The sequence below is a fragment of the Pinus tabuliformis genome, chromosome 1_2 (genome assembly GCF_031772625.1).
Source record: "Pinus tabuliformis cultivar Carrire ecotype Pingquan chromosome 1_2, CPIR1, whole genome shotgun sequence".
Classification (NCBI taxonomy): Eukaryota; Viridiplantae; Streptophyta; class Pinopsida; order Pinales; family Pinaceae; genus Pinus; species Pinus tabuliformis.
The window spans coordinates 305,416,294-305,430,471 of NC_142298.1; the positions used below are offsets into that span (position 1 = coordinate 305,416,294).

The 14,178-nt window shown below is 41.8% G+C and overlaps 1 protein-coding gene across 7 annotated transcripts in view; it reads left to right on the forward strand.

Annotated features, from left to right (window-relative positions):
* The first annotated feature begins 8,960 nt into the window (after positions 1–8,960).
* The window catches only part of LOC149205567 (uncharacterized), a 29,891-nt gene continuing 24,673 nt past the window's right edge, over positions 8,961–14,178 (forward strand). For 6 of the 7 annotated variants that reach the window (XR_016252473.1, XR_016252472.1, XR_016252474.1 and 3 more), the window contains exons 1-4: positions 8,961–12,516; positions 12,707–12,836; positions 13,007–13,095; positions 13,779–14,026. Coding sequence is in view for 1 of the 7 variants with exons in the window: in XM_089395119.1 (XP_089251245.1) it covers positions 9,370–12,516; positions 12,707–12,836; positions 13,007–13,095; positions 13,779–14,026 (3,614 nt within the window). In the remaining 6 variants the exon portion in view is untranslated. The remainder of the gene's footprint in view (positions 12,517–12,706; positions 12,837–13,006; positions 13,096–13,778; positions 14,027–14,178) is intronic. The other variant, XR_016252475.1, reaches the window with a different exon arrangement.

Here is a 14,178-nt window from a genome sequence, read left to right on the forward strand (position 1 = left end):
ATGAACCTGAAGATCCAGAGGAGGAGGAGCGTCTCTTCCACTCTCAGATGTGGGTAAAGGGCTCCCCAATACAGTTCATTGTTGATAGCGGGAGTCAAAAGAACCTCATTTCGGCAGAGGTCGTGAAGCGGTTGGGCTTACCGACCACAGCACATCCACAACCATACACCATTGGGTGGCTGCACCAAGGACGAGATCTTCGCGTGAGCCAGCAGTGTCGCCTTCCATACAACATCAAGCCCTTCACGGATGAGGTATTGTGTGACATTGCTCCCCTTGAAGTTTGTGATGTATTACTAGGACAACCATACTTGTGGAAGCGACATGCTGTGTATGAATCAAGGCCCCGTGCTGTTATTATTACATTGGGAAATAAGTTGTTCAGGATACCAGAGGGAGCACCACCTGCCGCCATCTCTTTGATTACTACAAAACAATGCAGTAAGATCATTTCCAAAACCAGGAAATTTGTTTTCCTGATGATACGCCCTCAAGGAAAGAAGAAGACAGTGGCCGCGGCCTCCAGACAGGGTCCCTCTGCACGACAACTACAGATGGACAAGATTGTGGAGGAGTACGAGGACATCTTCACCTCCCCGGCAGGGGTTCCTCTGCACTGTCAAGTCAAGCACTCCATCGATCTGACCCCAGGTGCGCCGCTACCCAATGGACCAATTTATCGGCGCTCCGTTCTAGAGAACAATGAAATCAAGAGGCAGATTCAGGAGCTCCTGCAGAAAGGTCACATTCGTCCGAGTTCATCGCCCTGTGGGAGCCCAATCGTGTTGGTACAGAAGAAGGATGGGACGTGGAGACTCTGTATTGACTATCGGGCGCTGAACAAGATCACTGTCCGTAATAGGTACCCGATCCCGCGGATTGATGACCTCCTAGACCAACTAAAGGGGGCGAAATATTTCAGCAAGATCGATCTGAAGTCAGGATATCACCAGGTACCAATCGAACCCTCTGATGTGTGGAAGACTGCCTTCAAATCCAAGGAGGGCCTCTTCGAATGGTTGGTCATGCCTTTCGGATTGACGAATGCTCCTGCAACCTTTATGAGGCTAATGGATGACATCTTGCGGCCATTCACCAACTCCTTTGTAGTAGTATACTTGGATGACATTCTGATCTTCAGCCAGAGTTGGGAAGAGCACCTCCACCACATCCGACAGGTTCTCCAAACACTGCGGCAACACAAGCTATGTGCCAATTTGGAGAAATGCACTTTTGGCATGACCCAGGTTCAGTATCTGGGATACATCATTGATGAACAGGGGGTGCATGTCGATCCAGCCAAGATCCAAGTCATTCGGGATTGGCCCTCTCCAACCACTCTGACAGAGCTCCGCAGCTTTCTAGGTCTTGCCAACTTCTACCGCAGGTTTGTGTTGGGGTTTTCTCATATTTCTTGGCCCTTGAGTCAAGTCACCAAGGGAGGGGCGAAAGCAAGATTCCTTTGGTCTGAATCTCAACAGAAGGCATTCATGGAGTTGAAGGATCGCCTCTGCACGGCACCAGTGCTCGCGTTACCAGATTTACAACAACCATTTGAGGTCGAGACAGATGCCTCTGACTATGCTATTGGGGCAGTCCTTACTCAACATGGACATCCAGTGGCATATCACAGTGAAACACTTTCAGACACAGTCCGGAAGTACCCCACTTATGATAAAGAGATGTATTCCATTGTACAGGCCTGCCGACAATGGAAGCATTACATTTTGGGGAAGGAAACGGTCATCCACACAGACCACCGACCCCTGCAGTTCATACAGACCCAAGGGAAATTGCAGAATGATCGCCATCAGAAGTGGTCTACATACCTGCAACAGTTCCACTTGAATATCAAGTATAAGAAGGGCAGCACCAATAATGTTGCAGATTGCCTCAGTCGACCACCGATCATGGTGTTAACCACCGTGCTCAACTCTTGTGGGCACGAGACTTCTGATTGGCCACTTCTCTACAAAAGCGACCCAGAATTCGGCCACACATCCCAGACACTCTTGGAGGGTCGGCGTGTTGCATATTTTCACCTCCAGGATGCCCTATTATGCCACCTCGGTCACCTTTGTGTTCCTTCAAGCGAGCGTTCCAAGATGATTTGGGAAGCACGTTACAGTCGGGCTGCTGGACATTTCGGGGTCGAGAAAACAGTGGCAGTACTGCAAAATTATTTCTATTGGCCGAATCTTCGACAGGATGTTGGGAAGTACATCAGATCATGTACTGCCTGTGCCATTGCCAAACCGACCATTAAGAAGCATGGCCTCTATACCCCGTTGCCTACCCCTAGTCGACCTTGGGAATCCATCTCCATGGATTACATGTCAGGCCTTCCTTCCACTAAGCATGGAAATGACTGTGTTTTTGTGGTCGTTGACAGGTTCTCAAAGATGGCCATTATGGTGGCCTGCAAGAAGAATATCACAGCAGAAGCCACTGCTAAACTCTTCTTTGAACGAGTGTGGGTGCACTTTGGGATCCCACAGTCTATCATCTCAGATCGGGACAGTCGGTTTCTCAGCACATTTTGGTCCAGTCTCTGGTCAATGCTGGACACCAAACTCACGAAGTCCACAGCCTTCCATCCTCAAACTGATGGCCAGATAGAGGTTGTCAATAGGATGATTGTGCAGATTCTGCGCATGTATAACTCAAAGCATCCACGCACATGGGACGAGAGCCTCCCCTATGTTCAACACAGCTACAACCGAGCTCTTCACAGCTCCACTGGCCATAGCCCTTTCAGGTGGGTTTGGGATTCCAGCCACTATGCCCCATTGATGTGGCCATGCCACTTGCAGCTACTCACATGAATTCAGCTCATGTCCAGTCCGAAACAGATAAGGCCACCAGCTTCATTGAGCGCATCCAACATATTCGCCACCAGGTCCATGACATTCTTGAGAAATCAAATGCCAAGTACAAGCAGCGACATGATCAACATCGGGTGCCACACAAGTTTCAGGTGGGCGACAAAGTCTGGTTGCATTTGCAAAAGGAACGCCTTACTGGAGCCTATCGGAAATTGAGACCACTCCGATATGGTCCTTACACCATTACTAAGGCTATGGGAGACAATGCATTTGAGCTCAGCATTCCCCCATTCCTTGGCCTGCACCGAGTGTTCAATGTGGACCGCCTTCGGCCATACTTTCCACCATTGCTAGACACATCCGACATTGCAGAACAGCTCAAACCCACAGAATTAAATCCAGATTGCATGGAACAAGCTGCAACTGATCGGATCATGGACACACAGATCAAGAACACTCGCCAACAGAATATCCAATTGTATCGAGTTGTCAAAGCAGGCCAACTCCTTCAGCAGGGCAAGTGGCTCACCAGGGAACAAGTTCAGCAAAAGTTTCCTCATCTCATGGAGGAGCTCAACGCAATGGGGACCATTACTTCCTAAGGGGGGAGGAATGATCCAGGTGGATATTGGTGGCCACCTGCCAAGTCCACCTAGACCCCCACCATTGTCTTTCTCAGCATTTTCAGTTTCCTTAATTGTAGCACAACTTACTATTTTTAGCAGTTTTTCGGGTCCTGAACTTCCGGAGCCGTTTTGAGGCCCTAAACGACGTTTTTTGGGGAATCCGGGGGCAAAATAGGTCCATGGAATGGACCATGTTGCCCGTTCCAACAATGGTAGTACTCGGATAGATCTTTCTAACGAGCTATTGTATGCGTCAAATGGAGATCATATGCCAAAGTTACGACCCCGGGAAGTTGATGTACCAATTTACCCCAAACGGGGCCCACAGTTTGGTGTTTCATCTCCTAGGGTTAGGTTTTGGAATGTTAAGGGTTTTCCATTGTTTCTCAACAATAAATAGGCCTTCGAGCCTCATTGTAACACAGTTCAGAGGCATGTAGCCATCACATCTCTTCTCAGAGATAAGCTACCATCGCCCTAGCTGGTTTATTTCCATTTCTGGTTGTAAGCATATTTCAGTATTTTCCATTAATGAAATGAAGTATTATTTCCGCTGCATCTTTGTGTATATGGTTATCTCTGTAATTTGTTGCGTTCCTGTTTAAATCCAGATCACATGTCAGGGCCTGTGAGAAATAGGTCTCTAACTTCATGAATCTATCTAGTTCAGAGGCAACTTGAGAAGCCCCTCCTCTCTTGTTGTTCCAAGTGAAAGTGCCATTTATTGTTTCAGCATCCACTAATCTCATGTTATTTATGAAGTTTTGGAAGGCAATGGAGTCTTTGCCTAGTGTTCTGGTGCCTCCTTTTTTCTCTGTAAGAGATTTGATCATATTGAAATCTCCTGCCAGGATCCAGGGCATATCAGGATATCTCTCCCTTAGCTCCTCAAGGGAAGTGAGAAGCTTGAGTTTGTCTTCTAGTTTTTGAGGACCGTAGACATTTGTAATCATGTAAATCTCCTTATCACCCACAGGTTGTATTACCAGCGAAATATAGTTCCTGGATGCTTCCGCGTCCAGGATTCCAAGTTTTTGGGGATCACAAAGCGTAAGAATCCCTCCTGCCGAGCTGTCTGCCTTAACCTCTAGATACTCATACCTGCTTAGCCACTTACTATGTATTTCTTTGATTTTATCCATCAAGCACTTTGTTTCCTGAATGAAAACCAAGTCTAGTTTTTATTCTTTTATTCTACTGCTGAGATTTCTTTGTTTCCTTTTACTTCCTAGGCCCCTAATATTCCAGGTTGTAAACTTCATTAAGATAGGTTTTTAAAAGAGTAACTGGTGAGATCTTTCATCTTACCTGAGTTGATCATGAGTTTTCCACATTTTGCCAGCAACTCATTATGTCGTTTCCTTCCTCTTTTCCTACCCGGGTTCTTCGAAGAGTGCCCTGGTGTTTCCTCCATTGTTTTCATTCCTCTATTTTCCTGGCTGTCATGGTTTCTTTTGACTCCAGAACTCTTCGATTGGGATCTCCATAGGAAGAGTTGTTAAACCCTGTCAAACTCCTCTTTGGCCAGGGAGTCAACTCCTTTGGTAATACCTTGCTCCATAAACTTTTCTAGATCCAAGTTTTCCTTCTCAAGAATCTTCGGTAGTTCATGGTCCTTTGTTCTTGCCTCACTTGGGGTTATCCCATGGTCCCTGCTGATCTCCACAATGCTCGGTAGATCATCCTGTTGTTGGTTGTTCTCTGGTATGTCCTCCATGCTAGTATCCCTATCCTTCTCATTGGTTTTAGTCTCCGATTTCTAGTTTTCCCCGTTGTTTCCAATTTCTTCTTCTAAGATTTTGAAACTATTGTGGCTCAGTTGTCCATTCTCGTTATTTTTTTTTGGTGCCACTTTCCTCCTTTCCCCTTACCCCACACCTTAGTGAAACCCTCAGGATCTTTGCTTGTGGTGGTTTTTTTGTTGCTTTCTAGTTTGTTTGATGGGCAGTCTTTGTATAGGTGCCCATGTTCATGGCACTTACGACATCTAAATGGGACATGCTCATAGTCCACTGCCTGCACCCATTCTTCATCATAAACTTCTAAAATGATCTCGTCTAGGAGCGCCCCAGATAGGTCCATTTCCACACAGATCCGGACAAAGGAAGTGTATTTGCCTCTTAATGTTGCATCTAATGTCTTTATAAAATGCCCTAGTTTATTGCCGATAGCTTTTAGAGACTCCAACAACCAATAATCTAAAGGAAGGGAGTATAGTCTTATCCATACCGATACTGAAGTGAACATTTCTTGTTCTAGGACAAAGTTCATCACCCAAGGTCGCATGTAAAGGCCCGCAACAATGTAAAATTAGGGTCCTCCCTCGAACACTCTGTCTTTATCTTCTAAGCTTGTGAACACCATTGTAAAGAAACCCTTGGATCGAAGGTGAAGGTTTATTTCCCCCTTAGGTTTCCAGTTGTTTCTTATCCATGCAAGTAAGGCCTTCTCCGTCAGCCAGATCCCCATAAATTTGCATATGATCGCGTGTTCCGCCATGTGATCTCTGTGCAGCTATAGCGCTAGGTCACTTAAAACGACCCGAAGAGTGATGGTCGACTTGGGTTTGTAGATGCCTATTGCCCTCAGAGGTGCAACTTTATGATTGTTTCCCTCTTTCCTCTTCTCCATGCTATCTTCCTCGAGATTTATTCTCTGTTCGTGAGGTTTGATATTTCCTGTGTTAGTATCCTTAGTTGTCCCCTCTGTTGGTTTCTTGAAGTGATGCAGATCAGTTTCCTTGTTTCTGTTCGCGGCTATTTGACTGTAGGAGGAAGCAGAACTCCCTCCTCTCTGACCCGCCATGGTTACCAGCGCCAAACCGTGACTCAAACCCTAGATCAGATTGTAGAGCCTTCTTACCACCTCGCTATATGCATTGATTTCAATGTAGATGTCGATTTATAATTCTATTTAATAATTTACACTAGATGCATTGATTTCAATGTCAATGTTGATTTCTACTCCTATTTGATTGCTTGCACACGATGCATTGGTTTCAGTGTAGATATTGATTTCTAATCCTATTTGATTTCTTGCACTAGATGCATTGATTTTAGTGTAGATGTTGATTTCTAATCATATTTAATACCTTACATTAGATGCATTGATTTCAGCGTAGATGTTGATTTCTACTCATATTTGATTGCTTGCATTAGATGCATTGGTTTCAGTGTAGATATTGATTTCTACTCCTATTTGATTGCTTGCACATGATGCATTGGTTTCAGTGTAGATATTGATTTATAATCCTATTTAATTGTTTGCACTAGATGCATTGATTTCAGTGTAGATGTCGATTTCTAATCATATTTAATACCTTACACTAGATGCATTGATTTCAACGTAGATGTTGATTTCTACTCATATTTGATTTCTTGCATTAGATGCATTGGTTTCAATGTAGATATTGATTTCTAATCCTATTTGATTTCTTGCACTAGATGCATTGATTTCAGCATAGATGTTGACTTCTAATCCTATTTGATTGTTTTCACTAGATGTATTGATTTTAGTGTAGATGTTGATTTCTGATTTGATGCAACAAGATGTATGATGTACATTAATTTTAGTGTAAGCACATCTCTACCTCCTCCATCTATATCTCTATCTCCCATTGTCTCTCCTTCTCTATCTCTTTATCTCAGCCCCTAAACATACACAATCTCTCTCTATATCTATTTATCTCTCTCTCTGTACCTCCCTTCCCCTCCCCTTCTCACTCTCTTTAACATTTCTCTCTCCATATATATATATATATACATATCTTCCTCCCTCCCTGTCTTTGCCTCTCTCTTCTTCCCTCTGCCCGCCCCATCTATACCCTATCTCTCATTGTCTCTCCTTCTCACCCCCAAAACACACACACGCTCTCTCAATGTAAGCACATAAGAATTATTCAACCATAAATACAATACATGAATTTTCATCCTAAATAAAATGTCTGCTTCTTGAAACTATAAACTATTTATAAATGGGTACATTCTTATTATTCCCATTTTCCATCATTCAACATTGTTAATTACTTTGCATTCAAATACAGTAATAGAAAATAACTATCATTGAAAATTATTTGGGGTTTAACACTCCATAAGTCACAATGATTGACTTTGGAGAAAACTACTATTAATATTGGAGAGCAACAGAGACAAGGTATGTTGTTTACTACCATAGCTTGAGTTAAATATTTGCATGGTCTATGATTCCAACTACTCTTTTCATATGATCGATATGAGAAAATGGAACAAATAATAGGTGTGACAATAGGAATAGTGGAAGAAAATAATTTCAGATTGAGGTGTGAAAATAGGAACAGTAGAAGAAAATAGTTTTAGATTGATTACAATGAAGATTTTTTGTAATTGACTATATTCTTAGTATTCACATTTTCTATCTATTAAAATTGTTACATTGATACTTTGAACTCAAAATTTGTATTTCATCATTTTTCATCATTCAAGTTACTAACAGTGTCTCTCATCTCAACGCACTGAGGTAACTAAGCACACTTTAAATTAAATTGACCAAATTAATCTTCGAAATATTTAGCATATTTAAAATGATCAAAATAATTAGATGTTCAACATGTCTCTCTCATTTCAACGCAATGAGGTAACTAAGCAAACTTTAAATTAAATTGACCAAATTAATCTTAGAAATATTTAGCATATTTAAAATGATCAAAATAATTAGATGTTCAACATATTTTGTATGACGGCACTCGACTTAAACTAGACTAGATCCATCTTAACACAAGATCTATCAAGTGCAAACCTATTTTTTGAGTACAAAATTTGTGGAAAAGTTTGCACCTCAAGAGATTTGATCCCTTTGGGCGCTTGATAGATCCAATGTTAAAATGGATCTAGACTGATAACTTATGATAAATCCAATTAACAACTCTTAATATACATCATTATTCAATATAAAAATAATTTATATAATACTATTATTCAAATATAAATATTTAAATTAATACGATAAGATTCACACGTGTTGTTTCAATGATACCATTGTCGAAAGGTTTGAAGAAAAGCCTTGTTTTTATTTTTTATTTATAACTGCACAGGATTTTTAATATAATCTCTTTAATATTAATTTTCTTCCTGCTATGATTTCGTTCCATTCCATTTTTTAAAAATTTGAAAATATTAATCCTCTAATTCACCAGATTAGCTGATTTGATTTTACAATCGAAGTTTTTTATTTTCGAAATTTAAATTTTAAATGCTAGTGTAAAGCGATAACTATTTTCGAAATTTAAATTTTAAATGCTAGTGTAGAGTGATAATGCTTTAATGGAACCATGAAATCACAAATTTGCAACTTAACCAACCTTGGTGTTAACCATTAAACCATAACCTACCTTGAATGTGAGTCATTAATGTAACTACGCCCACAGCCGACGCGTCGAACGCAGTGTAAAATCGAATTGCAAACAAGATAAGGCCGAATTAGAACTCGAGTGTTGTCCAACCCATATTTTATTTAGTGATTAGAAGTAAAATTAATCGGAGAGCCCATATTTTATTTAGTGATTAGAAGTAAAATTGATCGGAGAGCGGGCTGAACATTAAAAATATTGTGCACCACTGCCAGAAAAAGAGAAATAAAAGCACGATGAGATTGAGGCCGACGGACTCTTGGGCTTTATTGTTTTGTAAGCGGGAACCTACACAAGCCGAGAGCAGCTGCACTGATAAACAGGTATGAATGTTAACCCCCTCAAGGGTTTTGTACTTCATCCACATGGATTTATGCGCAAACTGCCGTTCATTCATCAGTATTTTCAGTCTTCGAAATATATATATAAATCCTTGGGCTGTACAGCGCTAGTTTTGCACTGAGAGGGGCTTAGGGTTTCAAGGTAGAAGCTAAGATTCCGGGGTTTCTGCAGATCTAGGGTTTTTGAGGTTCTGATGATACGGAAAAAAGTTCAGAGCATGGTCACGGCGGGGGAAATTAGAGGAGACAGCGAAGAGACGTCTTCGAGGGAGGAAAACCGGGTTTTAGAAAATCCGGGGCCTGAAAATTTCAGTACTCGGGCGGGGGTCCCGGAAGCACTTTCAGATATGGCAGAGAGCGAGGATGTGCCAAATGGAGGGCCTGAAGGAAGAGGATCGGCTGAAAAACAGGTTTTTGTGGAGACTACGGTGGAAAAATCTGGTGCGCGTATGAAGAAAAAGAGGCGCAGGGTGCTCAGGTTATCGGACGATGAGGACGAGGATGATGATCTGGGTTTTGCTGTGATGGGGGTTAATATGCAGGAGCCTAAAAGCTCGAATATGGAGAACATTGGGGTTGAAACTGAAGGAAGCTTTCTAGACAAGAGCGGATTCGGCTCTGAATTAAAGTCCGATGATGAGGTTAAAGTGAAGCCTGATGGTGGGATAGCGACTTCTTCTCGGCTTGATGCCGCTGAAAAGATTCCGGCGCCACCAACGCCAGTGGAGGGGGATGTCAGAGATAATGCTGTTGTAGGGGCGGTCGCAAAGTCTCAGGAGAAGAAGGATTTGCTTTCGTCTCGGGATAAGGAGTCAGCCAGGTTGCACGATAGTGACGACGAGAGTGCACAATTTGAATTAGAGAGAAAGAAGAGGAGGAGGTTGAATGATGATCTAGCTCAAAGCAAAAAGGGTGTTAATGCAGTTTGGATAAAGCGTGCAGCTGATAGTAAAATCGACAGGCCGATTGCCCTTTCATTAGATAGGAAGCATGTTCATAAGATGTCCAGAGATTCAGCTAGTGAGTCATCAAAGAGGGACGAGGTCTATAGCCGTAAAACAGCTGGTAATTCGGCAAAGATTTATACTAGGAGCAAATTTGACAGGGACACAGTGAAGAGCAATGCGGATGGTGTATTGCCATCTGCTCCGGTAGTAGAGAAGTCTGAGCCGAGGATGGCCAACGGTGCTGCTATTGAAAAATTGAAACAGGGCATCGTATTAAAGCACAACGAGAGAGGCTATTCGAAAAAGAGTGGTAGTCCTATCAGGTATGAGAGAAAGAAATCACTTCAGAGGGCTGCAGCTTCAGTATTGGATGACAACCTTGAGATCAGAAGCTTGCCACATGAAAAGAAAAACAGTGGTGGTGCCCTGGCGGTTGAATCTGGGAGGAAATCACTGGGTCAAAATGGCTTTGACAAGATTGAGTCAGATGGTCGTCAAAAGAAGAATGCTGCTTTTGTGTGCCCAGAAAAAGATAGTTTTTCTTCACCGCTCAAGCGAAAGGATAGTTTTTCTTCAACGCTCAAGCGAAAGAAGATGGCCAAGAGTTTGCCAAGCCCAGAAAGAGATAGTTTTTCTTCTCCGCACAAGCGAAAGAAGATGGCCAAGAGTTTGCCAAGCCCAGAAAGAGATAGTTTTTCTTCTCCGCATAGGCGAAAGAAGATGGCCAAGAGTTTGCCACCTGTGATAAACGAAACACCAATTCCAAAGTCCCCACCTTCTATGGGCAGAGTGACAAAAACTACATTGAGACTTGTACGGTCAGAGGAACGCAGGCAATTGCGCGAACGTCTTAAGCATTGTCTTTTGGATGCAGGGTGGGCTATCGATTTAAGGCCTAGAAAGGGTAAAAATTACGACGATAATGTATATATCTCACCTGCAGGAACATCTTTCTGGTCTCTTCCTAAAGCATGGGATGCCCTGAAAAAAAACGGAGCAAAATATGAAAGTATTCAAAGCTCATTGAGAGCTGGTGCAAGTCCAGAGGCAGAGACCTCAAAATCAGCAGACAGAGGTAGTCAAGGTTGTGCTGATGATGGAAACAAGCTTATGGCCATGGTAGGCACAGAAGACCTCAGTTTATTGAAGCGGAAAAGGAGGAAACAGAAAAATGACCAAAAAGGTGTAGCCATGAAAAAAAACAAGAAAGCAGTTAAGGCCATGAAAAATGAAAGAGGTTTTGACAAAGCAGGCAAGAACAAAAATGTTGCAACTGATGTGAGATCCGCAGAAGAAAGGGAAAAGGTCAAAGTAAATAGAATAGATGTTTTGGGTCGAAAACTTAAGGGATCAGAGAAAGACAAGATTAATGGAAAGTTGATCAAGCGAACTAAAGTTGCTGATTTTGAAATTCGGAAAGAGCATGCCAATGGAAAGCTCATGCAGCGGCCTAAAATTGCCGATAATGAGATGAAGAAAGAGTATGGCAGTGGAAAGTTGATCCAGCGACCTAGGGTTGTTGATTCTGATGTGCATAAAGATCATCACAATGGAAAGCTGTTACAGCGGCTTAAAGTTACTGATCCTGCTTCCCAGAAAGAGTGGGACAATAAAGGGCATTTGAAAATCGCCAGTTCAGTTCAAACTATGAAATTCAATTCCAAAACTGGTCAACGCCATTTGACCAAAAAATTGCATGGGGACCATGGAAGGAAGCATAGGATACCGAAGCCAGTATCGGACATGGTACAAAATAGTTCATCCAAGGTATTAACTGACATGATAAAAGGTAGATCATCCAAGGCTGCATCTGATGTGGTAAAGAGTAGTTCATCAAAGGCAATATCTGACACGGGAAAAGGTATATCATCACAAGGTAAAAAAAACAAAAGGCGGGGTGGGGGTTATGGTTTGTTGGTTCGTAGCTCTGGTAAAGGTGACACACATTCAGGTGATGAGGTGGTAGTATCTGCGGCCAAACGGACTGTTTTGTCATGGTTAGTAGATGTTGGTGTTGTGCCTGAGAATGAATGCCTGCAATATTGGAACAAAAAAGGCACCCGAGTCATGCTGGAAGGATTCGTGTCAAGGGAGGGAGTCCGTTGTGAATGTTGCAAACGTGTGATTTCAGTATCAGAGTTTGAAACTCATGCAGGTGGTACACGTCGTCAACCTTTTGAAAATATCTACCTTCAGTCTGGTAAGTCATTAACACAGTGTCAAATGGAGGCTTGGGACACACAAGACGAGTCTAGAAAATCTGGCAAGTATGTTGTAGAAATTGATGAGGATGATCAAAATGATGATACGTGTGGTCTCTGTGGTGATGGGGGAGACTTGATCTGTTGTGACAAATGCCCCTCAACGTTCCATCAAGATTGTTTGGGATTCAAGGTAGGTATGGATTAGTTCTTCTTATTTGTATGTGATTCTTTACATGCCTGTCCAAATGGTATAGGGAATAAATGCCACCTTATTTAGTCAAGAACTATATACGTTATTTCTTCTGCCTCTTCAAATTTGCAGGTTTTTTTTTCAATTTAATGAAATTTAATACCGTTGGTACTTAAAAATGTTCTTGCAGAGTGTGCCTGAAGGTGACTGGTACTGTCTGAATTGCACATGTGGGATTTGTAGAAGTGTTGGGTATGTTGGTGAAAATCCAAGTAGCAAAAGCACAGATGTTCTTTTCTGTGAACAGTGCGAACATGAATGTGTGTGAGCTTCTCTAGTCCATCTTTAAATCAAACACAGCTTTTTAGGTTATTTATCAATCTAGCTTATGTGGAATCCTAAGTATCTGTAGATTTTCTAAACAGGCATGTATAAGAAAAATCTAGCGGGTGTTGAACACTGAAGTCAATGCATATCTTTTTGTTTTCAGATCACAAAAAGTGTCTTCATATGAGAGGCATCGAATCAGAAAGCTATTTTTCAATGAGCTCTTCCTTTTGTGGACAGGCCTGTGAGAAGGTATCATTTTATAATTTATAATTTTTTTATGTTGATAGCTAGATATAAGATGTGCTTGAGTCATGGTAAAATATCTGCATTAAAATTTTGAAATATCCTTGATTTTCAACATAAAAAAATCACATTGTCAACCAAGGTTTATTTAGTAGATTCTATGCCAGCTGTAGTAACTCGCTTTGAAAATCTGATTTATCCTTTGCTTTGTTGAGCAATCTGGAAATGTGTAAACGTGAGATTCCAATTATCACAGAAACTGTTTGTTGTCAATCTGGAATGTATTTCCAGCTTTTGGAATGTGTCCAGATGGTTGACATGGCTTGTGTATTAGTCCATTGGCGAAAAGGTCATTTCAGCTGTGTGCTTCTTCCCACAGCAAGGGCAGATTTTACTTGAAAAATTTCTTCCCATTTCTGCAAATCATTTCCTAGTGTTTTTCCTCTGGTTTCCTAAGATGTCTATCCCAAGTTTCTTCTCGTTGCTAGATCCTTGTCATACTTTTTTAGAAGTTCGCTTCCTGCTGTTTCCCATTGTTTCTGACAATAGTTGGGAACATCTAGGTTAGAATTTGCTTGCAGTTTGTTCATTTCACCTCTTGATTGTTTCAGGGAACGACAAGCTGTTAATGAATGCATTTTTTTCAATTTGCATCGTGTAATGATTGTTTCCCCATTTTTGTGACGCAGGTTTCTGCAGGCCTGGAGTCCCTCCTTGGGGTTTCAAATGCCCTTGAAGGGGGCTTTTCCTGGAGTCTTCTTAAGCGTTTTGATGAAGATCAACAAATGTCACCGACTCAGAGGCTGAGCGTAGCTAAGATGGCAGATTGCAATGCAAAGCTGGCTGTTGCTCATATTGTTATGGATGAATGCTTTGTACCTATAATAGATCCAAGGACAAACATAGACATGGTCTCACATGTTGTGTTTAGCTGCTGGTGAGTTCTTTATTAAATTTAACTCTAACATTCTGCTTGCTAATAATTTACAGGCTATTGATATCAATGGTTCCCATTCGTCATCTTAGGATCACAAACTCAGAATTAATGCTTTCCAACAAGCTACATTCTAGCATTGTAACATTGATACT